This window comes from Leptopilina boulardi, unplaced genomic scaffold (assembly GCF_019393585.1).
Source record: "Leptopilina boulardi isolate dan_hultmark-lab unplaced genomic scaffold, ZJU_Lbou_2.1 LbouV2_165, whole genome shotgun sequence".
NCBI lineage: Eukaryota > Metazoa > Arthropoda > Insecta > Hymenoptera > Figitidae > Leptopilina > Leptopilina boulardi.
Window position 1 is genome coordinate 4,803,803 of NW_026137713.1, and position 25,161 is coordinate 4,828,963.

General features: G+C 26.3%; 6 protein-coding genes across 9 annotated transcripts; 2 read left to right on the top strand and 4 right to left on the bottom strand.

The window, feature by feature from the left end:
• Nucleotides 1-245: 245 nt before the first annotated feature.
• Nucleotides 246-1,823, top strand: LOC127277327 (deubiquitinase OTUD6B). The gene is made up of 4 exons (XM_051298370.1): nt 246-555; nt 717-1,155; nt 1,238-1,457; nt 1,579-1,823. Exons 1-4 carry the CDS (start codon nt 477-479, stop codon nt 1,771-1,773), a joined length of 933 nt encoding a protein of 310 aa, XP_051154327.1. The 5' UTR covers nt 246-476; the 3' UTR covers nt 1,774-1,823.
• LOC127277323 (lysine--tRNA ligase) lies at nt 1,796-6,831 on the bottom strand. Of its 2 annotated transcripts, none has more exons than XM_051298363.1 (8): nt 6,572-6,831; nt 5,829-5,961; nt 5,305-5,754; nt 4,988-5,233; nt 2,646-3,068; nt 2,385-2,578; nt 2,150-2,312; nt 1,796-2,007 (listed from the first exon to the last, which is right to left on the bottom strand). In XM_051298363.1, the coding sequence occupies exons 1-8, from the start codon at nt 6,604-6,606 to the stop codon at nt 1,918-1,920; spliced, it is 1,734 nt and encodes a 577-aa protein (XP_051154320.1). In that variant the 5' UTR covers nt 6,607-6,831; the 3' UTR covers nt 1,796-1,917. The 2 variants fall into 2 exon arrangements, with proteins under 2 accessions (XP_051154320.1, XP_051154319.1); XM_051298362.1 differs by lacking the exon at nt 6,572-6,831 and adding an exon at nt 6,152-6,417.
• A 219-nt stretch (nt 6,832-7,050) lies between these two features.
• On the bottom strand, nt 7,051-9,989 carry LOC127277324 (serine/threonine-protein phosphatase 5). Its single transcript, XM_051298364.1, has 8 exons — nt 9,662-9,989; nt 8,957-9,346; nt 8,610-8,896; nt 8,435-8,540; nt 8,226-8,368; nt 7,845-8,152; nt 7,688-7,769; nt 7,051-7,619 (listed from the first exon to the last, which is right to left on the bottom strand). The coding sequence occupies exons 1-8, from the start codon at nt 9,753-9,755 to the stop codon at nt 7,563-7,565; spliced, it is 1,467 nt and encodes a 488-aa protein (XP_051154321.1). The 5' UTR covers nt 9,756-9,989; the 3' UTR covers nt 7,051-7,562.
• A 300-nt stretch (nt 9,990-10,289) lies between these two features.
• LOC127277325 (arf-GAP domain and FG repeat-containing protein 1) lies at nt 10,290-15,128 on the top strand. Its single transcript, XM_051298365.1, has 6 exons — nt 10,290-10,711; nt 12,208-12,722; nt 12,793-12,972; nt 13,080-13,277; nt 13,356-13,483; nt 14,229-15,128. Exons 1-6 carry the CDS (start codon nt 10,548-10,550, stop codon nt 14,277-14,279), a joined length of 1,236 nt encoding a protein of 411 aa, XP_051154322.1. The 5' UTR covers nt 10,290-10,547; the 3' UTR covers nt 14,280-15,128.
• On the bottom strand, nt 15,061-18,976 carry LOC127277326 (cytoplasmic protein NCK1). 3 transcript variants are annotated; one of them, XM_051298367.1, is made up of 4 exons: nt 18,422-18,976; nt 16,959-17,189; nt 15,900-16,858; nt 15,061-15,839 (listed from the first exon to the last, which is right to left on the bottom strand). In XM_051298367.1, the coding sequence occupies exons 2-4, from the start codon at nt 16,975-16,977 to the stop codon at nt 15,618-15,620; spliced, it is 1,200 nt and encodes a 399-aa protein (XP_051154324.1). In that variant the 5' UTR covers nt 16,978-17,189; nt 18,422-18,976; the 3' UTR covers nt 15,061-15,617. The 3 variants fall into 3 exon arrangements, with proteins under 3 accessions (XP_051154324.1, XP_051154325.1, XP_051154326.1); XM_051298368.1 differs by lacking the exon at nt 18,422-18,976 and adding an exon at nt 17,747-17,768; XM_051298369.1 differs by lacking the exon at nt 16,959-17,189.
• A 936-nt stretch (nt 18,977-19,912) lies between these two features.
• On the bottom strand, nt 19,913-25,150 carry LOC127277313 (serine/threonine-protein phosphatase 6 catalytic subunit). The gene is made up of 6 exons (XM_051298340.1): nt 24,880-25,150; nt 24,617-24,712; nt 24,123-24,330; nt 23,258-23,337; nt 22,925-23,192; nt 19,913-22,842 (listed from the first exon to the last, which is right to left on the bottom strand). The coding sequence occupies exons 1-6, from the start codon at nt 24,946-24,948 to the stop codon at nt 22,652-22,654; spliced, it is 912 nt and encodes a 303-aa protein (XP_051154297.1). The 5' UTR covers nt 24,949-25,150; the 3' UTR covers nt 19,913-22,651.
• Nucleotides 25,151-25,161: the final 11 nt, after the last annotated feature.

The window sequence follows — 25,161 nt, forward strand, 5'->3', positions numbered from 1 at the left end:
TAAATAAAATTAATTTTTCAAGTTGGCAATGTGGACAAATTTTGTTCAAAAATTTTGAAATTTGATTGGTTAAAATTTCCCGCCTTCTATTTGAAAATTATTTCTTTTGTTTGGAAAATTTATTTTTTAAATTAAATTATTTAAATGAATATTTTTTTAATGTTTTCTTTATAATAACCTTCGTCTAACATATAGTTGAAAATCAATTATTGACAGGGACATAGAGTTTTTAATAAATTACGATAATTGATAAATCACACTGCGCAAGATCTGATCTGACAATAAAAATCTTAAGCGCCTGCTGTCAAAAGATATTGCTTTTATTATGAATAAACAAGTGATATAAAGAGATAAACATTTCTCGGAATTGTGCATTAATGATTTCATTATAGTTAAATAGTTTGTTTTTTTTATAACGGTGTACTAAGTTTTTCTAAAGAAACTTTCTAATTTTCAGTCATTTCTAACCTATAAAAATGACTGAGAATTTTGCTGATATTATCAATGAGGAACAATTAATTCAAAAACATAAAAAAGAACGAAAGGAATTACAAGGTAAGTTATTAAAATTTTTTTGATAATTCATATTATATTTGCTGTGGTATTCGTTCCAAGAATTGTGTAAAATTTATCAACCTAACCTCAAAACAATAATAATAAATAATTTTTTTATATATAAAAAAAATTGCTAAACACGATTGATATTTTAATTCTAGCGCAAATTCAATCATTAAAGAAATCAATAGGTAAAGGAAATAAGAAACAAAAAAAAGATGTGACTGAAGAAATTTCTCGTCTCGAGTTAAATTTAGATAAAAGGCAAAATGAAGAATTAATTAATTTTAAATTATCTGAAGTAAAATTAACTGAACAAATAAATGTAAAAGAAAATTTAAATACTGCAAATGAAACAAATGAAAAAGAAATTCAAAATACAAACGAAGATGAAATAAATCAAGTACCACAACAAAAAACATCAAAAGCCCAAAGGCGTCGTGAAAAGAAAGCAAATGAAGAAAAAGAACGAAATCAGAGAATAATTAATGAAGAAGCTGGCAATATATTTGGTAAAAGAAATATTGAAATGATGTCAATTAAAAATATTCTTGTGAAACGTGAATTTAAATTACACGAAATTGCCAGCGATGGAAATTGGTAATTTAAATATTAAACAAATAAAAAAAATTTTCTATTTAAAATTTTTAAATAATTTATAAAATTATTTTTTTTCCCCCAGCTTATATAATGCAGTGGCGCATCAATTGAAAGTTATTGGATTAACATCAATGGGTTTTCGAGATTTAAGAACAAAAACTGCTCTTTATTTAAGAGAAAATATGAACGATTTTCTTCCGTTCATTGCAAATTCAGAATCGGAAGATTTATTAACGCCCGAGGAATATGAAAAATATTGCGAAAATGTTGCTAAAACATCTGCATGGGGAGGAGCTGTTGAGGTGAACAAAAAATTTTCACCTAATTCAAAAAAAAAAAATTCACATTATTTCTGATGAATATTTTAAAAAATATTAACTTAATATTGAAAATAATAAAAAAAAAAAATTCTTACTTTTTCAGCTTCAAGTTCTCTCAAAAATTCTCCAATGTCCCATTGAAGTTATTCAAGCGACAGGTGCACCATATATTGTTGGCGATGAATTTGACGCGATGAAAAAATTAACAGTAACATATCATCGACACATGTATGAATTAGGCGCCCATTATAATTCAGTTACAAAACATAATCCTGGTGAAAGATCAGAGGAGTTTTGAACAATTTTTTTAATGTATAATATAAATATAATAGCGATTTTTATTCATCATTTTAATATATTATTATTTGAAAGAAAAAAAAAAACTTACATTTTTTTTTAATGAATTAGCAAAAATTTATTTAACTTCAATGTGTCTTTTCAGTTATTTTTCTGTGACACTATTGCTTACATCATTCTCATCTTTATTTTTATTTGGATCCTCGGGTTTCATTGCGGGGAAAAATAATACTTCCTGAAAATTTGAAAAGAAAAAATATTAAATTTGTTTTATTCGAATTTTTATCCTTTGATTTTCTTTTTAGTTTAACTAATAATTATTTTGTTTCTAATTTGAGTAAAAATATAAAATTAGACAAAAAAAAAAAGAAACTTACCTTTATATTATTCGAATCGGTAAGAAACATGGTGAGTCTGTCAATTCCAAGACCCCATCCACCAGTTGGCGGTAATCCATACTCCAAAGCAGTGCAAAAATTCTCGTCAACTAATTGTGCTTCGTCGTCTCCTGCCGCTTTATCTTTCGCCTGTTGTTCGAATCTGGAAAAAAAAAATTTTATATAAAAAATATTCTACATTTTTTGTAAATTTTTTTTTTTTGTAAATTTCAACCTTTCACGCTGAACAACTGGATCGTTTAATTCTGTGTACGCATTACAAATCTCCTTTTTCATGACAAACAATTCAAATCTTTCAGTTAATCCCTGCTCCGAGCGATGCCATTTTGCCAAAGGTGACATTATTTGTGGATGATCCATAATAAACGTTGGATTTATACATTTTTCTTCAATAAATTCACCAACGAGCTATTAAAGAAAAAAAAGTATTAAAAAAATCTAATTATAAGAAATTAAAAGGAAATTCAATATTTACCTTATCGAGTAATCTTGCTGTTGTTCTTGGTGCTGGACATTCAACTTCATGTTTTATACAAAGATCGCTGAGAAATTTATTCGCCTCTTGAGTTCCATAATCCTCTGGTTTTGGCAATGAAACTTTAAGTAATTCTTCTAAAGTTTTAATCATCGATACACGTTTAAATGGCGGTGTAAAATCAATAACAAATGCCTCGCCTTCAGGTCCATTTGGATGAAATGTAACATTATATGTCCCATGAATACTCATTACCATTCCAGAAAGTAATTGCTCCGTTAATATCATCACATCATTATAATCGGCATATGCCATATAAAATTCACATGTTGTAAATTCAGGATTATGTGTCATGTCAATTCCTTCATTTCTAAATTGTCGACCAATTTCATAAACACGATCAATTCCACCAACAACCAACATCTAAAAAAAAAAAAATGAATTTTACAGAATTAAAAATAATTTATCAAAAAAAAAATTTAGATAACCTTTTCTTAAATAATTAATTTAGAGAAGAATTTTAGTTAAAAATTTGTTAAATAACTAAAATAAAAAAGATCTGTATTACATTGTAAAGAATGTAAAAAAAATTTAAATAGTTTAACGTCCGAGAAATATATTAATTAGAATGTTTCGTATGAATAAAAACGATAACATTCGGACCATTGTTGTTTTAATAAAAGTTTAGTCCAACGTTTCGAAATCTAAATGATTTCCTCTTCAGGGAGTCTATCAAAATTACAATAAATTGTCAAATAAATAAATACAAAAAAATAATTAAATTATATACAGTGAAACATCAAAAATAAATACAGTCAATAATTAATAAATAAAATACAATAGATAGTAAAAAATAAATAAAATAACAATAATAAGTAATAAATTAAATACAAACAATTTAAAATAATCTTACCAAATAAGAAACATATGTCAAGTCATAGAAATAATGGTCAATTGCGGTGTCAAATTAATAAAAACAAAACCACCCTAACGTTGGAGAGAAACATAGAGTTTGGAGTTCAAATCTAAAATTGAATAATCAAATTCACTATAAATTAAAAATTATATAAAGAATAAATTAATAATTTAAAATTCGAAAATTAAAATAATAGATTACATACCAATCAATCCATTTTTTAAAAAATTTAATAACTGAACAGACACATTATAAATAAAACATATGATAAATAAATAAATCACACAATCTATAAATAAACAATATAAAATGAAATAAATAAAATAAAATATTAAGTGTTCTGTTCCCAACGTCAACTTTAAAACTGATCTCCAAACACTATCGACTCTTTACAATAAATTATCAATTGAACAAAACGAAAATAAAAACAAAAAACAATTGTATAAGAAATAGAGAATAACGAAAATGAGCAATTTTTCATTTTAAATTGTTAGAAATAAAATTCAAAATTATTTCATACGACTTATCAAAATTTTCCAAGTCTGTCATTTTATTTAAGCTATTTTTTCCTTCTTTTTTAATAAAACACATTTCAGCAAATAATCGTTTTTTTAGATTTGATTCAACATGCAATATCTCAAATTCATCCCATTTTATAAAGTGTGAAAAAGTGTCATTTTTGCAACTCGTTAAGTGATCACTGATAACATTATGATATTTTTCATTTAATTCAATATTTTTCATATGTTCTAATCTACGAATATGTAAAGGTCTTTTTGTTTGACCAACATATGTTTTTCCACAACTACACTCCAACTTATAAACACAATCACATTGATTTAATCCATCAATTTTATCTTTTCCGAGTCTAATAAAATGATCAAGTTTTGAATTTACATTAAAAATAGTTTTAATATTGAATTTTTTAAGTAGTCTTTTAATATTTTCTGATATTCGTCCATAATACAGAAATACTACACTTTTTTCTTCCTTACTGATATTGTCAACATCATTATTATTTAATTTAAATAAATTTTTATTAATTTGACACCGCAATTGACCATTATTTCTATGACTTGACATATGTTTCTTATTTGGTAAGATTATTTTAAATTGTTTGTATTTAATTTATTACTTATTATTGTTATTTTATTTATTTTTTATTTTTTACTATCTATTGTATTTTATTTATTAATTATTGACTGTATTTATTTTTTGATGTTTCACTGTATATAATTTAATTATTTTTTTGTATTTATTTATTTGACAATTTATTTTAATTTTGATAGACTCCCTGAAGAGGTAATCATTTAGATTTCGAAACGTTGGAGTAAACTTTTATTAAAACAACAATGGTCCGAATGTTATCGTTTTTATTCATACGAAACCTTCTAATTAATGGAAAAAAAAATTATTTTTGATTTACCTTGTGATAAAGTTCGGGGGCAATTCTCATAAATAGATCAAGATTAAGATCATTATGATGAGTGACAAATGGCTTTGCTGTCGCTCCTCCAGCGATCATATTCATCATCGGTGTTTCCACCTCCAAAAATCCAAGTTCATCAAAAAATCTACGAACATAGGCTATTATTTTTGCTCTAATATAAAATGTCTGACGTGTTTTGTCATTAAGAATTAAATCCAAATATCGTTGACGAAATCGTGTTTCCTGCATAAGAAAAAAAATTCATTTTTTAATATTCTAAATTCTCCAAATAAATTCATTTTTCAATTATTTACCTTGTCCTTCAATCCAAAATGTAAATGAGGAAGCATATGAAGACAGGGACTTAATAAAGTAATGCTTTTGGGTAATATGGAAAATTCACCCTTCTTCGATTTACCAGGACATCCAAGAACGCCAATAATATCACCGCGGCGAATTTTTTGCGTTTGTTTAAAAAATTCTTCATCACTTGAAAAACGACGTGCATTTGCCATTACTTGAACTTTTGTTCCCTCACCGCGTAAATCGTAGAAAATTAATTTTGCACCAGCACCACGTATTGCGTGTACACGTCCTGCAATACTGCATTCATCATTTTCAAATGCCTCGCCATCTTTCAATTTTTCACAATAATTTTCTATAAATTTTTCTAATGATATTGAAACATGATATTTATGCGGATAAGGATGATCGCCATTTGCTTTTAATTGTGCAACAGACAATGATCGAATTTTAAAATATTCCTATAAGAGAAAAAATTAATTAAAAAAAAAAAAATTATCGACTACCTAAAAAAAAAAGTAAAAATTATATTTACATTTGGACTAATTTCCTCCTCGTTTATTGTTGATTGTTTATCAACAGCATTGTTTTGCGTCTCTGACGTTTTCACTTCTTTTTCTGCTTTTTCTTTCAACTTTTGTTCAAGTTTTAATCGCCTTTTAAGTTCACTGAAAAAAAAAATGTAGAAATTATCTCCTGTTAAAATTTATAAATTTTTCCTTTATTATAGAATTTTATTTATAAAAATTTCCCTTATATTTTTAATACAGTAGTTGATTATTAAATTATATATATATTTTTTTTTGTAATGGAAATTCCGATAGTAAAAAGATTTTTTCTAAAACGAAAAGTACGCACTTTTTTGAAGGTTGAATTGATAGATGACGAAAATTCATTAAATCATTGGCTGCAAATTGTTTTATAAAAGCCGGTTCAGTGAAACCAATGTGTTTGGTTAGGATTCGTAGCATGATGGAATTATTATTTTTTTTTTTCTACTTTTCTAAGTGATGCATCATCACGTGACAGATTTAAATGCCAATATCAACAGAAGTTAGTTTTAAATAACAAGAAATCTCTTTTATTACATCAGAGAAAATTAAAAAATAAACATTTTATTGTGCGAAAGAACGTGGTTTCACGCGCACATTATTTTGCCTATTATTTCTAACCTCAATTTACTCACAAAAACTCAATTTTATAATCCAATAGTAATTTTCAAAAAAATACTACTAGATAAGTATTTGTAAGAATTTAATTTTCTTTCTATTTACTCACTTTTTGGATAACTTTTCACCAGCTGGCTCGGCCATGTTGACAAATTCTATTTAGGATGTGCTCGAGGAAGACGTTCCACGTTCAAAAATTGAGAAACACTGATTTGAATATATTTTTTTGAGAACCCCTGACGAATATGTATTTCCGTTTTATTTACAAAAAATTCAGTATTGGGATTTAAAAATTTCAAAAATTATTTTATTTACATATTATTTACTCAGAATATATAAAGAAACAATATAATAGTAATGTTTTCATGAAAAATATTTAAGGGGTTATGTTTGTCGCTCACAGGGGAGCAATCTGAAGTTAATCACAAAAAAATGTCTTACCTCATTGGTCAAAATTGGCGCGTTTACTTTTGACTCTAGTATTCATTTTCAAATATTTGAATTAAATAAACAATTTATTAAATAATTCTTTTAGTCATCTGGTTTTTTTTCAATTATTTGCAATAAACTGAAAAAGAAAAGAATAAATGTCTTTGACTATAAAGATGATTTATTTATTCATTAATAAAAAAAAAATCACAAGAAATTCGTATAAAATTACACTACTTGCTCATGCTCTACGTATTATTGTTTTCTATTCCAATTTCTTTATTAATATCAATTGAATTTACTGTCGAAACATTTCTTTTGTTAAGAGCAAAGCAAAATGTAGAAAAAAAAATGTATTCTTGTCATCACTCTTCAACGATTACTACTTAAATTATCAGAAAGCTCTATTTTCTTTGATACTGACGTATAATAATAATAGTATACTAATGTTCATATAAAGATTTACAAAATACCGGTTTTATGATCCAAGTGCAAATTTTGTTTTTTTTTTCACTTAAATCAAAATTTAATTTAAATTCTCTTTTCTTGTGTGTGTGTAATTTTTTTACACACACGCATACTTTGATTGGGCTATTTGTTTTTTTATTATTATTATTATGTTTTTTTGTTTTATATTTAACAATAATGTTTCTAAATTTCTGCATTGGATACTACATAAACTTTAGTAGAGAATTAGCGTATGCCATTGGCCTTACATTCGGATGTGGCTGAAAAAAGGTGTTTTTTTTTTAATGAAATTATGTTACATGACAAATATAGAATTTTTATAACTCACCACTGCTTCGTATGATGTGAATTTCGGTTTCATATCTTTGCCATTGAGAGTGATAAAGGCACCTTGATTCCCCATTGTATCACTAAAAGAAAATTAAAATTGAGTTTAAATAATTTAATTTTAATTTAAGTGTAAAAATTCTTTTTTTTTTTTCTACCAATAATTTGGAGCGGAAAATACAGTTATGCATTTTCCATAATGGCCAACTTCGTAGCCGTCTTGTTTAACTTCGTGACTCCTAACAATGTATTCGAGTTTATTTGTTCGTAGAAATTTATTCGTAACATCAGGTCCAAATTGAACACCAACACCTCGTTTACTGGGCGCTCTTCCCATTTGTGGTTGTGGATCTGACCACAATAATTCACACATTAATCCTTCATCAGGCGGTTGTCTGTTCCTATCAATTTCTCGAATTTCTTTTAAAGTTACATCGTCCCTCGAAAAAAGTCCACCGTGCATAACCTTTTTTTTTTAATAAAATAAATATTATTCATTTTTCTATATTTTGTACATAAAAAAAATGAATTTCACTTACAAGAACTTTATTATTGAGGCAGTGTGCTAATGGTAACCAATTATAAACTTCAGTAAATAATTCAGCCATTTGAGCGCTGTATTTTGATTTTACTTCACCATTGAAACCATACATTTGATTCATCGTTGCCGACTCATGATTACCTAAATAGAAATATTTCTAAATTCCAAATATATTTAATTTTTTCAAATTTTCCCTATATTACTTACCCCTTGACATGAAGAAATGATTTGGGAATAAAAGTTTGAATCCAAACAATGTGAATATACATTCAACTGAAAATGAACCTCGATCAACAAAGTCGCCATTAAATAACTATTTAAAAATTAAGGACAATAAAAACAATAAATAAATAAATAATTAATTAAAAAAAAAAAAGGATACATATGGATTTGTCTCTGACGGTAAACCATTGAGTTCAAAAATGTGAAGTAAATCATAAAATTGTCCATGAATATCTCCACAAATTGTAAATTTATTCTCGTCAGGAATTGTAATATCCACTAAACTTGGCTGTGATTCAAATAATGTTTTTACATCAAGAAGAATTTTATACGCATATTTCCGATGTAATTTACATTGATTTCTATAATAGTCGAGTAATTCTTCCATAAATTTCAATGTTATTTTATCGTCCTCTAATTTTGGTCCTGTATATTCGTCTTCGATAGCTGAAAAACAATTTTTTAAATAGATTTCTATTTTTCTTTTCTTTTTTTTTTCATTCTTACCCATTGTATCCAAATTAATTGTATCGGCAATATTTCTTTTATTTTCTTCAACTGAAATTGCCTTTTCAAATGCAATTTTTTTCACAATTTTATTACATTCTGTATATTTTGCTTTTGCATCTTTATCATTGGGTTTTGCTTTTGTAACTGTTTCATAATCTTTAAGTGCTTGTTTAAATTTTCCCAATGACATAAATGCCGCTGCACGTCGATAATAGCCCTTCAAATAATTTCTATCTAATTCAATAGATTTTGATGCATCAACTAAAGCATATCCAAAACATTCAATTTTTAAATATGCAAAACTTCTATTTCCATAGTAAACTGCTACAGTTCGATCAAGCTCAATTGCTTTAGTATAGAGCTCAATAGCTTGGTTATAATCTTGATCTATTTCAAAATAAAAAGGAATTTTTAATATTGCAAATATTATAGTTTATGCAAAAATATAATACGAAACTTTAATTTTAAAAAAATAATTTATCAAACAGAATTAAAAAAAAACGATTCTATTTTTTCTCTAAATTCCTAGAAATAAATATCAAAACAAGTAAAAAAAATTATATATTGAAAATCCGTACAATCAAGAAAAAAGTGTGGTTAGTTTTTAATGCACGTGACTTACTTACAACATGATTCTAATAATTTGATGAGAAAAAAAAAATGTCAAATCAAAATTTAATGTGAAAATAAATTAATTCTTACTTTTAAAGCATTCATTCGCCTGTTCTTTGAAATTTTCAGCTTTAGCTACATTATCTTGAGATATAGCTCCGGTTAATTCTGTGCTTTCACTCATGGCGTTTTTGTACTCTTCTTTTTTTTTGTCTTATTTAGACTTTAGATCTTCAAAAAAAAAAAATCGTATAAATTATATCCTAGATAATAAAACATGCGTAAAAGTAGGATTTCTTTTTTTTTTACACTAAAAAAAAAAAATCACTCGCACTTGTATTTATACACACACATAATTAATATATAACCAATTTAATTGCGGGATGAACATTTCATTGTGCAAAACAGGAGTACGTGAAATTAGCTAAAAATCGAAAGCAAATTTCGAGTATTATCGATTTATGTTAATTTTTTTTTATCAAAAATAAGGGTGCATTTTCATGGAGTTAGTTTGAAATAAAAGAAGAGCAAATAAATTGAAAAGTCATAAACAAATATACATAATTTATAATATATAGTATAAATTAAAAAGTTTAATATAAATAAGTCAAAAAAAAAAAAAGTGTTAATACCAATTTGGCGGGCGTTTTCAAAAATTAAGGCTCTTTTACACGTTACTTGAAAACGCGTCTTGAGAATTGTCGTTTTTTTCTTTTTAAATGATGACTCCCGATGACTTCCAATGATTTGCGACGTCAAAATAGGAGTGAAAAAAAAATCGGAGCATGTCGTTCAGAGGTGGATTGATATTTAGACGGATAAAGTGAATGTGTTTTATAAAAACAATTTGCTTTATCGAGTTTAGTTTAATTTTCACCACAGTTGTGTTAAAGTGTATATGAACTCGTGAGAAGATAGATAAGCCTCTTTAAAATTCTAATTATTATTGTTATTATTAATAAACACACACCAGATCATGGCGTCCGCAAAGAGAAAGCAAGATGAGAAAAACTTGAAAATGTTACGCGAGCTGGTCTCGCAACCGGGAAATAAAGAATGTTTCGATTGCCGGCAACGAGGTCCAACTTATGTGAACATGACAATAGGATCTTATGTTTGCATGTCTTGTTCTGGATTATTGTAAGTTCATTCATTTTATTTCTCTCTACTTCCTTTAAACATCCGTTAGCAGAGTTGACTTTTATCTCAAACTGTTTCCTTTGATAAAAAAAAAAGAGAGAGAAAGAGAAAAGAAACGAGTCAAAAAGAATGTTAAAATGGGGCTTTTAATCCAGCTCTAATTTTAAAATACAAGACCTTTAAATTTGTCGCACCTTTTAATTTTTTTAAAGAAAATTTGAAACTAGAAGTTTCTTTGCTGACAGGTGTCTTTGTGTGTTTTGAGAGTTATGAATCAGAGTGTAACATGAGATGGAATTTCCCAGAAAAAGAAAGATTCATTGCGTAAAATAAAGATTTTGCAAGTTGTTTAATTTTTCAGCTTGAATCAACAACTAATTTTTCTTAATGCATTCTTAGTTGTGTAATTTTTGATTTAAATTGCAAACATTGATTCCTCTCATTTAGAATATTTACATCTAATTGATTATCATTTTGTCAATGTAAAATAAAAAAAGAAAATTCTTTTTTAGTTAATTTATTTTTTTTTAAAAATGAATCATCAATGTGTGTGATAAATAAAGCACAAAAGACTAATGAAGTGAATCATAAATTATCGCACCTGAAATTTTTATTATTCTCTATTATGGTTGATAGGGTTTCTAAGTTTTATAAATATTAAACAAAGAAGCATTTGTTTTTTTTTTTTTATACACGCAACCTTTCACTCTCGACCTCGTGTTTGTAAATGCTTGGAAAATGAATTTCTAAAACAAACAGAGACAGTGTCTAGACTTTAATTGCATTTCAAATATAAACAAATTTTTGTGGAATCATCAAAAAATCTTATAAATTGATTTTAAGAATGTAAATATTCCAAGAATTTGTGATAAAAAGTGAACTTCGCAACGTTTGAATAATAAATTAGAAAAAAAATATATTTATGAGAAAATAAATTAATTTTTTTTCAACTGAGGGGAAAATTATTTTTTTTTTTTTGGAGAACTATCTTTGTTTTGGGACTACCGAAACTATACCGTTATTTGAACAAAAATAATTGCCGTTATTTGTAATTTGAACTGTATTTAATTTTATTATTTTGAAAATTATTTCGATTTATTCATATCTTTTTTTTTATAATAATCTAATTTAGAAAAAAAAATTAAAACTCAAATAAAATGTAGATCGATAAGCATCGATAATTAGAAAGTCTCTCTCGAAACTGAAAGGAAGTATTTGAAACGATAATTTTATTCTTAGTGACACAGTGACATGAAAAGATACGTGATGTTAAATAGCAACATGTTTTTTTTACAAGAATTAATTAGTTGATTGTCTTTCATGTTTCTTTTTCTTCTTCTTCTTTTTTGACCTAAAAATCGTTTATTGATAGAAAAAAAAATGTAATATTTAAAAAATTAATTACAAGTATATTTAAAATTTGTTTTTAATTTTTAATTACTTTTTAATAGTAATGAATGCATTTAAAAACAATGATTATTATTATTTTTTTTTAGACGAGGTTTAACGCCACCACATCGAGTTAAATCAATTTCAATGGCAACATTCAATCTGGATGATATTAATTTTCTTAAAGAACGTGGTAATGAATATTGTCGAAGTACATGGCTCGCATTACAACCACATAATGATTTTATTTATGCCGATTCAAAAGATGAACAAAAAATGAAAGAAATAATGATTGAGAGGTATGAAATGAAACGATACTACATAACGCCGTCTGAAATTATAAAAAAAACGAAAACACAATCCAAAGAATTGTCGACAAATTCAAATTTAACGAGAATTACAAATTCTGAATGTGCACAACCACAAGCAACGTCAACGCCAAATTCAACATTAATAACAGAAACATCAAAATCAAATTCATTTACTGCGGATTTTGTTGCTGATTTTAGTAAAGTACCCGATCCTTATCTTCCAACAACGCCAACGAATTATAATCAACCTATTGTTTCGCAACCTTCATTCGCTAATTTTGACAATAATCCTATTTTCAATTCTCCTAAAGGTAAAAAAAAGAAATTTTTCGTCTTTTGAATGAAATATTTTTAAATTAAAAAAAAAAAATTTGCTTTTAGGCACTGGAAGTTTGAATCAAACGGCTGGATGTTTAACGCCAAATTTCAATGGAATTAATTCACCACCATCGGAAGATCGTTATGCAGCATTAAAGGATTTAGATTGTTTAATGAAACAAGCGCAAATAAAGGAGGAAAATCCTCCTGTTGGATCTACATGGAATACAAATAATTCCAATTGTGAGTATTTAGAAAATTAATTTTGAATTCATTTTAGAAAATCAAATACTAATAATAGAGATAATAAATATTAATTTATATTATTTTATTAATTAAATATTTTCCAGTGTCAAATTCAATTTGGGGTGGTTACAATAATCAAGGATCTCAAGTAATTTCAAATCCATTCACAGCTAATGATCTATGGCGTCCGTCCAATAATTTAATCAATAATAATAATGTTCAAATATCGGATAATACACTTAATAATTCGGCAAATCCATTTAGACAAATTCAATTTTCAGTTAATAACGGCAGTGCGTTTGGTAATAATATATTTTTCTTTTTTAACACAAAAAAAAAAAACAAGAGAAAAATATTTATTATTAATTGAAAATTTATAGATACGCTTTGGGCATCGAAGGAATCGCGAAATAATGAGGATGTTATTCCATCTAGTCAGCTTATGACGTCATTCCCGAATAAAACGTGGCAACCGTCGGTTGCCGCTTATCACGCAAATCCATTTGTCGTAAGTGAAATTTTGTAATTTTTATTTTTTTAATTTAATCTATATCAGGGGGAATTTATTTACAATTAAAAAAAAAAAACATTTCAATTTCAAAACAAAATGTTTTTCTAATCGAAAGGTTTTTCCCAGTTGAATTCTTTAAAAAGGTCATTTTGATTTAATTGAAGATATGTATCTCGCTTAAGTAACAAAGATGCAATTTTTTTTTCTCAATTCTCTTTCTTTCTCTCTCTCTCTCTCTCTGTCTTTTAACGTCATGAGTCTTTTCGTAATACACGTTTCAGAAACGTCATTTAAAGCAAGAGTGCAATGAAGAACTCGTTGCTTTAAATAGACTGGCATATATAATTGACGCTAAGCTATTTATTTGTTTTCTCGCCTTGTTTTTTTTTTTTTTATTATAAACAAAAATATACCTACAATTTTATGAGTATAGAAACTGGTTTTTTTAATAAACACTTTTTTTAAAATTTATTTCTTATTTTTTTTCCTGATTGGTACTAGTCACGAATCACTCGCGAGTTGGAAAAATCCATTGATTATGATGATAATAACTAATTTCTTTTTTATTATTATCAAATTATTATTATTATTATTATGCAAATAACATCATTAGAATAAATTTACAAACAGAATTTTCTGAATTTATCAACTTCAATTAGAAAAAGTTATTTATTTTTTTAATTCTATTTAAATTAAATCTACAAAAAAAAATTATGAATTGATTGAAAATTTTTTTTTTTAGGTGGGCTCTGGTGACATGACAAGAAATTCGAACAATCCATTCTTGAGTTAGAATGATAAAAAAAAACAAAACAATCCGTAACAGACTTACGAACAAAATAATTATTGCGAAAATAAGCTTAGCATAGGAAAAAAAAAAATTTGTTTTTTAAAAAAGAACATGACTTGATTGGCAATTAGTACCCTTAGGAGCACCAATCTCTTCTATTCATAATAAAATAAGTAATGCGATTATTTATGAAAAAAAAATAATTTTACAAATTAAAAATATTACTATACTGTTACCAGGTTATAATATATATATATATAAATAAATATATGAAAAAAAAAAATATTTCCGCCACTTGCGATACACGCTTAATATGTAAATTTTTTTTTAGAGCTTTAAAAAAATTTTTTTGGTGAATGAAAAAATTAAAAAAAAAAAAAAAAAAAAAGAAATTAGTGAACAAAGAAAACAATTCCGTCGTTTCATTCCATCTATTATAATATCCATGACATTAAAAATGTCAATTGTACTATTGTAATTTAATATCAAACTAATTATATATATAAATTATTCTAATCGATATTTATAAAAAGAAAATAATAATTGACAACATCGTTTCGAACAAGAAAGTATTAATCTTCTTTATTAATAGATTGGATTGTATAAGTGATTAGATAAGGGATCTGACTAGGAAAAAAAAAATTGTATTATTTTTATAGTGGCGTTTAGATAAAACAAAAAAGAAAATCTATTTTTGCGACTGTTTAAGGCGAATTTGAAAATTGTTTTTTTTTTTTTTTTTTTGGAAAGCACACAAATACTAAATAAATTAAAACGACGAATGTTAATAGTGCACACTTAAATATTTTATTCGCTTAGAAATTTTCTAATAAATACAAAATCACAAATGAACACTTAGTCTTTGTTTTTTTAACTTATTACTGGTAAGATCGTATTACAACTATCGTTACTTGTTCGTTATACTTGAAGGCTATATTTATATTTTTATTACGAGTAATAAATGTATAAAAAGAATGTGTTAAAAATTTGGTATACAAATAATTCTAAAAAAAAAAAGTCAAAAATTCTTCTTTAGCTGCCATATTTTGCTAATTTGTTCGGAAGCGTCGATTTGTAGTACATTACCATTATTATATTATTATTATTATTACTTACAGTAATAAATTATTATTTTGAGGGTAGAAAAAAAAAATTATGACACACTAATATTATACTTGACAAAAAATTATGTTAATGTATAAATGTACGAGAGATGATATCGATATTTTTATTAACTAGATAGGTATCATGTTAATACCCTAAAGCGCTCGAATTTTTTTGCTGAGGACAAATTATATTTTTTTGTTAATGAGATTATCAAACAGAAAGAAAAAAAAAAATCTAACAGCCGTTACTACTGGGATTGCCTTTTGGCAGAGGCCGCACCAGATAAAGTTTTTCGCCTTGTTTATTCGTATAAATTGGCGCTCTTTGATAATGATCAACGAGTTGATCCAACGTGTGAAATTTCCTCTGTCCAATACAATATAATGCGCCTTCCACATGTACCCTAAAATGTTTATTACGTCCCGGTGCTTTTAATGATACCGAATAGTCTCCCATCTGAAATGAATTTTTTTTTTAAATTTTCAATTATTTATTACTTTTTTTTTAATTACTCACATTGGTTTCGCTGTCTCGTATTAAAAAATCTCCATCGTGTCCATGTTGATTAAGCAACGAATCACATTGTAAACGTGTAATTCTTCCATAATACCAAGGTTTACCAACAAGATGTGGCCTATCGCCAGGATCGGGCCTTCTTTCCAATGAATCGCCAACAACACCTCCACCTCCAACAACTCCCATTTCATTGTTTGTTATTCCTCGCTCGCGATATGGTTGCGTTAAATATTCACTAAGCTCCTGTAAATAATTACGTGGAACAAGACCAATTTGTCCATGACCATTGCGCGCCTTATACCATTCAGGATCAGCTGGTGGACGATCGAGTATTTCTAAACGATCACCTTTTTCAAATGACAATTCCTGATCGTTATTCGATGAAAATGAATATAATGCAACAACAATATCAAGTACATTTTCAGCCATTGCATATGTATGTAACGTATCATCGGCATCGCCTTCCTCTTGTGTATAATTCGATGGGAACCATCCAGCTTGATTGCCACTTTGTCCACGCCACCAGCCATCATTACTTTTTTCCAATATAAGAATACGCGTACCTTTAACCAATGATAATTCATCGGCTTGTTGCGCTTGATAATTATATTTAACAACAGCTGTACCAATTGCTTCACTAGGATCGGCTGGTAATCGCCTTGCCATTATTGGCGATTCAACAGCACGGGACGGTGAATTACTTGTTGGCAATGTTTTTGAACCTGAGCCTTTTTTCACTTTTTTCTTGATACTATCAAATATTGAGGGTTTTTCTTTTTTCACATAATTACTTGGTACATAGCCAGCTTGTCCTCTTGCACTTTGAACACGCCACCAATGTTTTGAATCGTCCAATAAAAGATATCTTTCATTTTTTCGAAGATCCAATTCCTGTGCACCTTGTGCTTCATAATCATATTTTGCGACAACGTAACACACGTCGTCTTGACTTGTTTTACCTGTAAAAAAAATAAAATTTGAAAATTAAATTTCTTTTTTTTTTTTAAATTTTTTGAATACACAAACATTGAAAGCAAGGCAATCAAAATTAAAACGTACCATGCTTCATGGCTGCCATGTGCGAAAAAACAGGAATGATTTATACAATCGACAATTGTTGTGTGAGTTCCGCTACTCACGTACTACTTGAAAGAATTGTAAATCTGCTTTTGTTGTGTCAACAGCACAAGTGCACCAGGCATTCATTATTTAGCTTTTTTTTTTTTTTGGGCAAAATTTTTTTTAATCTTGATACACCATCTGATTTCTTGATTCAGGATCCATCCGTTACTTTGGGAGAAAAAAATTAAATTAATTTAAGAATCTCTCTTTTTTTTTTTTGAATTTTGTTTTTAAACTATTTTTCTCCCCTTTTTTTTTAATATTTTTTATTTTGCTGCGACACAAACTTTGATATCATGCATTGCGGACTAACTACAATCTTATCTAATTATAACAAAATTTTTTTAACTTAATTTCGTAAATAATTTCAACATAACCTAAAATTTGTCATAAATAATAAAAGAAAATTCAAAATATTTACATAAAATAAAGAATTGATTTATAAAAGTTAAAAATTAAATTCAAATAATACGTGTTGTATTGTCAAAATTATATCGTGCAATATAATAACAAGACCAATATTTTATTTACTGAAAGATAAATACAGTAGTATTAAAAGCATTTTATGATTCATTAAACAAAATCTGAATCACTTTTTTACAAAAAATTAAATATTTATCAATTCTCATTTGCAATGTTATTCAATTGTTTGAAATCAAATAATAATCATATTCAGTCATTGTTGATATATCGAACATTTTTTTATTTTAAATTATTAACAATACCTTATAATTTTCAAAATTAACATGAACTTGAATTAAATAAAATTCTATTTCTGTAACGACTGCCGTAAATAAAAATCAATAATTCTAACCTCAAACTTGACATTTGATTTGAGTAATTTAATTTTAAATTATATTATACTTCCTATTCTTTTCAATAAAGTAGATAATAATTTATATATATATAATAAACGTAATATGTTTATATAATATTTAAATATAAAACTTTAAAACAATAGATAATTTTATCATGTAAAAAGATGTCATTAAAAATGCAACGCTCTATGAACATGAAAGATATTTATCGTATACCTATTTTATATCTGACCATGAAAGTTAATTAATAAATTGTCTTTAGTTTGTTAATTCTTTTGATACAATTAAAATGGACGTAAAAATATCATCTGTCAGAATGATGATTCATTGCTGATGCTTCAAAATAGGTGATTTAAATTCTTTTCTTTTTTCTTTTTTTGGGAAAAAAACTCAGAAAATACTCTACAAAATTAAATTATAATATTTAATATAAAAATAGGAAATAAAATACAATAAATTCTAACGAATACTGTCGTACTTGAACAAAATGCAAAAAAGAGGAATTCCGGCAAATAATACAAAATTCACATAAAAAACTAAATATACTACAAAAATGATAATTACAGCTGATTTGACACTTACCGATTTTTAAACTTGACATATTCCTTCATAAAGTACTCCAATTTCAAGCAGACAGGGCCGCTTGTTTTCCCCCCTCTTTATAAAGCAGCCATGAACTGCTGTATAGACTTTATGGGGGAGCCGTTATGGGGAAAGAGGAACGAAATGGATACGGGGTATAGGGGAAAGGGAGATATTTCCACTGACGATATTATTATTCATCCAACGAGCGGTTTCTTTTTTTTATTCTTCAAATGATAATTCTATATGGAATTTAAAATGTCTCAACTTCAATAATCAAAAATCACTCGTTTTTTTTTTTCTCTTAAAAAACTCCAGGGTACGCCCTATTCACGCCGAGAAAGCAACACACACTGACACTGATGATATTATTTCTTCGGTATTGTATTATTTAGTTAACAATACTGCTTATCTGTATGCAGAACCGTTTTTTCCATATATAAAAATGTCTGGGACCCACCCTTAAATATGTTCAGGAGAGAAATGAATATTTCCCTCACCGCGGCGAAGACGAAGACGTCCTCGTCGAGTAATTTTCGTCACACTGATGGCGCCACATTCAACTAAACTTTATTCATAATATAAACTTATTTTTTCACATTAAGTTTTATTAAAAAAAAATTCACAAATTAGTCATAAGTCTATTTATTTTATTAAATTATTGTAATAATATAAATGCAATGTCAACTTCACTATTTTTGAGGTTATGTCACTAGTTATATATTAAAAATATTCTCATTAATGTTTTTTTTTTAATTTTACAAATAAATAGAAATTTATTAAAAAATTTCTATTCAATTAATTAGTTGTATACAATTATTATTAAATAAAACATTGATTAAAATAAACGAAATGATTTTAAAATTCGTGCAAAAATATCTGACCAATAGGAATATTTCATTTTATGTACCAGTCCAAAATTGTTTATAATTTTTGCATTTTTTGAAAATATTGTTTTCTTGTAAAAAAGTTATTGTAGGTATAATATTTAATGATAAAGAATGTTTAAAAAAAGAATTATATTTATAAAAATTAAGTAGTAAAAAATCTATTAAAAAGAAAATTAATAATTTACAGGTATTTTTTTTTTTTTTTTTTTATTACAGATGTTTCATTACGTTAACATAACAAAGTTCTATACTTTCAAGGTACATGATGATCGTTACAATATGACGTCTACCTGTGAGATCTTTAAAAGACCAAACGTAATGTTGGTGTGCGATATTCGTTAAAAATAAAATAAAATAAAAAAAAAAAATTCTTGATTTATTTAATATCTTGTGAATCGTCTCTGAGATTCGTATTATATTTATACCGGAAGCTAGTTTCACTCAAATTTAAATCTACACCACAATTTATATAAGTCGTTGTATGTTAAGTCATCTAGTTTAAAAGTTGTTTTTTATTTTAATTTTTTTTTTTTTTACATTTTAAGGCGTATTTCAAACTCTTAAAATTCATTGTTCGCAGTTTTACAAAACATTTTCACACTTTTCTTTTTTTTTGCTATTTATTGCTAATAGAGTCTATTATTTAATATTCCCTATATGTATCAAAAAAGATTGAAATTTCATTCGGGAAGAATAAATTTTTTCCACAGATAATATGAAAAAATTATTCACAACGAAAGAATTATTTTTTCTAGTGAATAATAATATAAAAAAAAAAAAACATCGATTATTTACAATATTTACTTTGCACATCTAAGGAAAAAATAATTTTTCAGCCGATAATAAATATTCAATAATACACAAAAAGCTTTGATAATTAATAATAAAAAAAAAAAAAAACCATTGAGCAGAGACGATTCGCAACTAAAAAAATCGCCAAAAAAAAGAAATAATTTAAAGCGTATAGTGAATTAAAAAAAAAAACACCACCATAAAATAAATTTAAGGCGATTCTAAAAAAAAAAAAAATGATATGTTTTTTTTCTCATCTTTAAAATATTCATATATTTATTTGGAAATAAATTAGAAATTTATTTTAATTTTTTTTTCAACTTTTAAGTTAAAAATAATTAATTGAAAAAAAAATTATGTAACAAAAAACAAAAGTTCAAATAAAAAAATTCTTTTTTTTTTCTTTTTTTTCTTTTTTCTTTTTTTTTTTTTTTTATTTTTTAATAAACGCTTGGACATCTTGATAAAGATTTAAAAGCGATCACAGACAGAGGCGCATAAAATACGATAAAGGGCGAGAAATTGGCAAGACGACAGCGGATTCTAATACTTGTCTAAATTTTTTTTTTTTTTTTTTTCTTAAGTTTGTATCCGCTACGCAAAAAATTCTCATTTTTCTCGCCGTTTTCTTATACTCTTTATATAAGAGACTGTTCAATCGATTTATAATTATTATTTTCTAATGCCAACTCAGTGTTCAAAAAAAAAAAAAAAAAAAAATGTACACAAAAAAATTCTTTCCTAATAAAGAAAAGAAAAAAAAAATTGATTCAATAAATTACAATTCAAAATGTTAAAAAAAAATTTAATTAATAATTTGAAAAAAAAACTTGGAAAATTGAATAAGGCAACGTTGCATCCTTTCACTATTAAACCCATCTCTATTTAAAAAAAAAAAGAATTGTATATATTAGAAAAATAATTTTGTACTTTAATGTTTACAAAATTCGTGCACAAAAAAAATGTTTAAAAAAAATAAATCAAATCCATAAATAAAGGGGATTTTTTTTTTGAAAGAAAAAAACCGCACGTGTTGGAAATTTTTTTTTTTTTGTTATTGGCACGTAAACACCTGAGAAAGCTCCTTTCTCACAAAAATAGAACTTTATGTTATTTATGAGCACTTAATTACTGAATAAAAAAAGACAAAAATTGAAAAGAAAAAATATAATTCCTCGTACCAGCGATTTTTAGGAAGCATTACAAAAAAAAAAAGAGAAAAAAAACAAGTGCGATTTTTTTCAATAATCATATTTCTTTTCAAAAAATTCATTGTCATTTCACACACACAATCTATCGTGATATAAAACGTTATTTTCTAATAGATCGCCGTCTTATACATTCTGAAGGCACTGTTCAAGGGTTAAAATATAAACAATTAAAAAATGAAATTGAATTTTTTTTGTGAAAAAAAAATTTTGCACACAGAGTTGGAAATAGAATGAATTGTCGATTTCTAGGCTCAGCACGATCCATATCACAAAATTGAAAATAGAGCAGGTTCAAGGTTTTTTTTTCGATTAATGTCTATATATATATTATTATAATACAATTAATCGAATTGGGTCTGTGATCGGGACATGGAAATGCGTCGTTAGCGTATGGAATTCAGGTTTCATGAAATTCTTTTCTTCTCTCAAATTTAGAGAAAAGAGATACACTTATTAATTTAGAGGCACATTGCTAAGGGTTTCGGTGCTTTATTTATTTAAAAAAAAATACTTGCTCCCCCTATAATTACACTTGATTGTGAAAAATGTACAAAGATTTTTTTTTAAATTTAAGGAATAGGAGACAATAATTAATTTGAATCCAATAATATTCTTGAATTCCTATTTTAAAAATAATTTATCGTTTCTAAAATAAGATGTTGTAGAAAAAAAATTATTAATTTTTTCTTTCGGAAACATTATCAGGAAGACCTTAATAGTTTGCAAAAAGGAAACCTGAATTCTAAAACGCATTGACATCTCTCGAATTTTCACGGAATGTTTTATTTTTTCTGTCGTTGATAATATATCAGGTATTTTGTAAATTCTCATAAGAGAGAGAGAGTTTTGGAAAGGTTGTGTAAATGTTCCTAAAAATGTGAGTAGAAGGCAAACAAAAAGCATCTAAGATTCGTTTTGCATGCACGAAAACCTGCGCCACATTTAAAAAGAATTTCTTTTGGACAACTATTAATCGCCATAGCGACTAAAGGAGGTTCAGCCTTTTTTTTTTCAAAGTGTGTTCATTTAAAAGGTCCATATTTTTTTGGAACGTTAAGCTCAATAAGTATAATCTCATGATTAAGTCGTTCCCGCCAAACCTTGGATTTCCAAGGAGAATAATATTCTATTTTTCTTTTTGAATTGTATAAAAAAAAATAATTGCGTACGCTATTTTTTTTTTTTTTTTTTGAAGGGGAAATTTAACCTGCCATCATGATGATCATTATTATCAGCCGAATCCAGACAGTCATGTAATTTTCCATAAAGTCCAGATCAAAATGATCATTCCTTTTTTTCGTTTTTTTTCTGGATCCAAATAAAATTGCCATGTTGAATCACAAAAAATATGGAGTTGTAATTATAGGAGGAATCACACGTTCAGAATCTGGTACTGCTTGAAATAGCACTGGTTTTCTATCGTCAACTGTTGTAAATTGCAATATACTCGCAATATTACCACAACGATAACAATAATTTGGCGCTGACCATACAGTAATTAATTTATCATTAAACATGTACCTATAACCTAAAAAAAAACAATATTTTTTCATAAATTAATTTTCTACTACTAATTTATTATTTTAAATTATGAAAATACAATAAAATACCTTCTTGAACTAATTGATGAGCTCTACAAATTAATTTCAAATCATTAATTTCCGTAAACATATGAGTTGCTTTACTTCCAAAAAGCCAACCAGCACCACGAGGACTAACAGTCCACGTATCAACATCATCTGGATCCGACCAAACCAAATCACAAAATGCACCTCTATGTGGAATTTCCTGATTTCTTTCAATCGTTCTAATTTGATCTAATGTCCTAATTAGTGGAGATAAACCTCCATGTACACAAAGAACTTGTTCATCGATTAACTGCAATAAATAATCATTAATATTTGCAAAAAAACGTTTTTTTTTTTCCTGTAAATTTTACTTACGGCAGCAATTGTGAGCAGATCAAATACCCTACAGCAATATTTCCATGCATTCGCATTACCATATTTGTTTTGACATTCGTCTGTAATTAATATTTTTCAAATAAATTTACTTTACACCGTGCTTAAATGTTCTACTATTACATCTAAGACTCAATAAATTTTCCGTAGCTCTATTAATTATAAAACTTAATGGCTCTTCAGTATTATTACTAACAACTAATGATGCTCTTAATCGAATATAAGATTCATTACAACAACGAACAATTATTTTTTGATTCGAATCATCGTATTTAAGAATGTCAAATTTATATTTACAACCCTCTTCGCCGACAAATTGTTTTACACATTTTTTTATACACGTTTCTATTACACTTGAATTTAACAATAATTCTGCTTCTTTAATAATCACAGAAATTTCTAAATAATACATATTTTAGAAAATATTAAAAACTGTTTTTTATAGGTTAGTTTAGCATATTCTTCGAAATAATAATTTTTATTCACAAATTTTTTGAATTAAAAGTCAATTTTCATATCACAATTAAAATATTATTAAATTATCAATTTAGATAAATAGATAGATAAATAGATTAATAATTATTATTTAATTAAAAAAACACGTTTCACTTTCGAATAACAATTAACAGTGTTGCCAAATTTAACATAAAAAAGAAAATTGACGCACGCGCATTAAAAAAAAAAATGCCGCGTAATTTTAAAAAAGAATGAGTAATCGATTTTTTGGATAGAAAAACAAGCGATTTTTAAAATAAAATTATAATTATTTTTCTCTCTCCTCATAGAGAAAAATAGTTTAAAATTAAATTCTCTATCTATTAAGTATAAAAATAAAAAAAAAACTTACCATAAAATCCATAAACGTGGGTGATTTGACGCGATTCATGATTTCCTCGTAATAAAGTTATTCTGTTGGACCATTTTGCCTTTAATGTTAAAAGACGAGTAAATGTTTCTAAGCTGTAATAACCTCTATCGACAAAATCTCCCATAAATATGTAATTTGTATCAGGTACAGGACCTCCATTTCGAAAAAGTTCCTCTAGATCGTAAAACTAAATAAACAAACAAATTTTTAGTCTTTCTTTTTTAAAAAAAAAAACGATTAAAACAAAAAAGTCCAAAGATCAAAATATATTTTCTAAATTTTTGAATTTGTCCATTTTAATATTAAATCAAATTCAAAAAAATCAACATTGTTGAAAAATTGAAATATTTCATTTCAAATTTTAATATATATTACAACAAAAAGAGAAAGTACATATATATTACAAAACAAGTAAGATATCAATCAAAATTAATGCATGTATTTTGAGGTTATAATAAAAATTTCACTCTAACCTGGCCATGAATATCACCACAAACAGTTACTGGTGTTGAAACTGGTTGAATATTGGATTCCTCTATCAATAAATCACATACAATGTCACAAAGTTTCTGTTTTATGAAAAGAAAAAACAATAATTATAGGAGTGTTGATACGTAACCTATAACACGAACTGTCATGATTTCAAACTTTGTACAAATATATATATATATGTAAAAATTAAATAAAAATAAATAATGAAAATTTGAAAAATATCACTAGAATTTAGATTACTTACCTTGAGATCATTTTCAGGTAAATATTTGCATTCTTTTGCAATATCTATCCATTTATCGATGTCTGACATTTTGATTTGTGACGTCGAATTTTGCCTTGTCGTTTTATAAACAAAGAATTTGAAATTTTACACAATTAAAAATTGAAAGAAATTACACATTCGTGATTTAATAATGATAAAAAGAATATATTTTTCTAATAAAAACTTTGCAATCACTTCCGATTATTATACATTATTATGAGATTTGTGTATATGTAATTACATACATACAAACATACATGG

What these genes read in the sequence shown, in the direction of transcription:
- LOC127277327 (XM_051298370.1), top strand. Translation starts at nt 477, where the DNA reads ATGACTGAGAATTTTGCTGATATTATCAATGAGGAACAATTAATTCAA. An exon ending in AGAACGAAAGGAATTACAAG is followed by an intron (nt 556 to 716) that starts GTAAGTTATTAA and finishes TTTTAATTCTAG; the next exon opens with CGCAAATTCAATCATTAAAG. An exon ending in CATGGGGAGGAGCTGTTGAG is followed by an intron (nt 1,458 to 1,578) that starts GTGAACAAAAAA and finishes TTACTTTTTCAG; the next exon opens with CTTCAAGTTCTCTCAAAAAT.
- LOC127277323 (XM_051298362.1), bottom strand. Translation starts at nt 6,264, where the DNA reads ATGCTACGAATCCTAACCAAACACATTGGTTTCACTGAACCGGCTTTT. An exon ending in AGGAGGAAATTAGTCCAAAT is followed by an intron (nt 5,755 to 5,828) that starts GTAAATATAATT and finishes TTTCTCTTATAG; the next exon opens with GAATATTTTAAAATTCGATC. An exon ending in CCGATTCGAATAATATAAAG is followed by an intron (nt 2,008 to 2,149) that starts GTAAGTTTCTTT and finishes TCAAATTTTCAG; the next exon opens with GAAGTATTATTTTTCCCCGC.
- LOC127277324 (XM_051298364.1), bottom strand. Translation starts at nt 9,755, where the DNA reads ATGAGTGAAAGCACAGAATTAACCGGAGCTATATCTCAAGATAATGTA. An exon ending in GGCGAATGAATGCTTTAAAA is followed by an intron (nt 9,347 to 9,661) that starts GTAAGAATTAAT and finishes ATTTTGAAATAG; the next exon opens with ATCAAGATTATAACCAAGCT. An exon ending in AATTAATTTGGATACAATGG is followed by an intron (nt 8,897 to 8,956) that starts GTAAGAATGAAA and finishes ATTGTTTTTCAG; the next exon opens with CTATCGAAGACGAATATACA.
- LOC127277325 (XM_051298365.1), top strand. Translation starts at nt 10,548, where the DNA reads ATGGCGTCCGCAAAGAGAAAGCAAGATGAGAAAAACTTGAAAATGTTA. An exon ending in ATGTCTTGTTCTGGATTATT is followed by an intron (nt 10,712 to 12,207) that starts GTAAGTTCATTC and finishes ATTTTTTTTTAG; the next exon opens with ACGAGGTTTAACGCCACCAC. An exon ending in TAATAACGGCAGTGCGTTTG is followed by an intron (nt 13,278 to 13,355) that starts GTAATAATATAT and finishes GAAAATTTATAG; the next exon opens with ATACGCTTTGGGCATCGAAG.
- LOC127277326 (XM_051298369.1), bottom strand. An exon ending in TACGAGACAGCGAAACCAAT is followed by an intron (nt 15,840 to 15,899) that starts GTGAGTAATTAA and finishes AATTCATTTCAG; the next exon opens with ATGGGAGACTATTCGGTATC.
- LOC127277313 (XM_051298340.1), bottom strand. Translation starts at nt 24,948, where the DNA reads ATGTCAGACATCGATAAATGGATAGATATTGCAAAAGAATGCAAATAT. An exon ending in ATCTGCTCACAATTGCTGCC is followed by an intron (nt 23,193 to 23,257) that starts GTAAGTAAAATT and finishes TATTTATTGCAG; the next exon opens with TTAATCGATGAACAAGTTCT. An exon ending in TCATCAATTAGTTCAAGAAG is followed by an intron (nt 22,843 to 22,924) that starts GTATTTTATTGT and finishes GTTTTTTTTTAG; the next exon opens with GTTATAGGTACATGTTTAAT.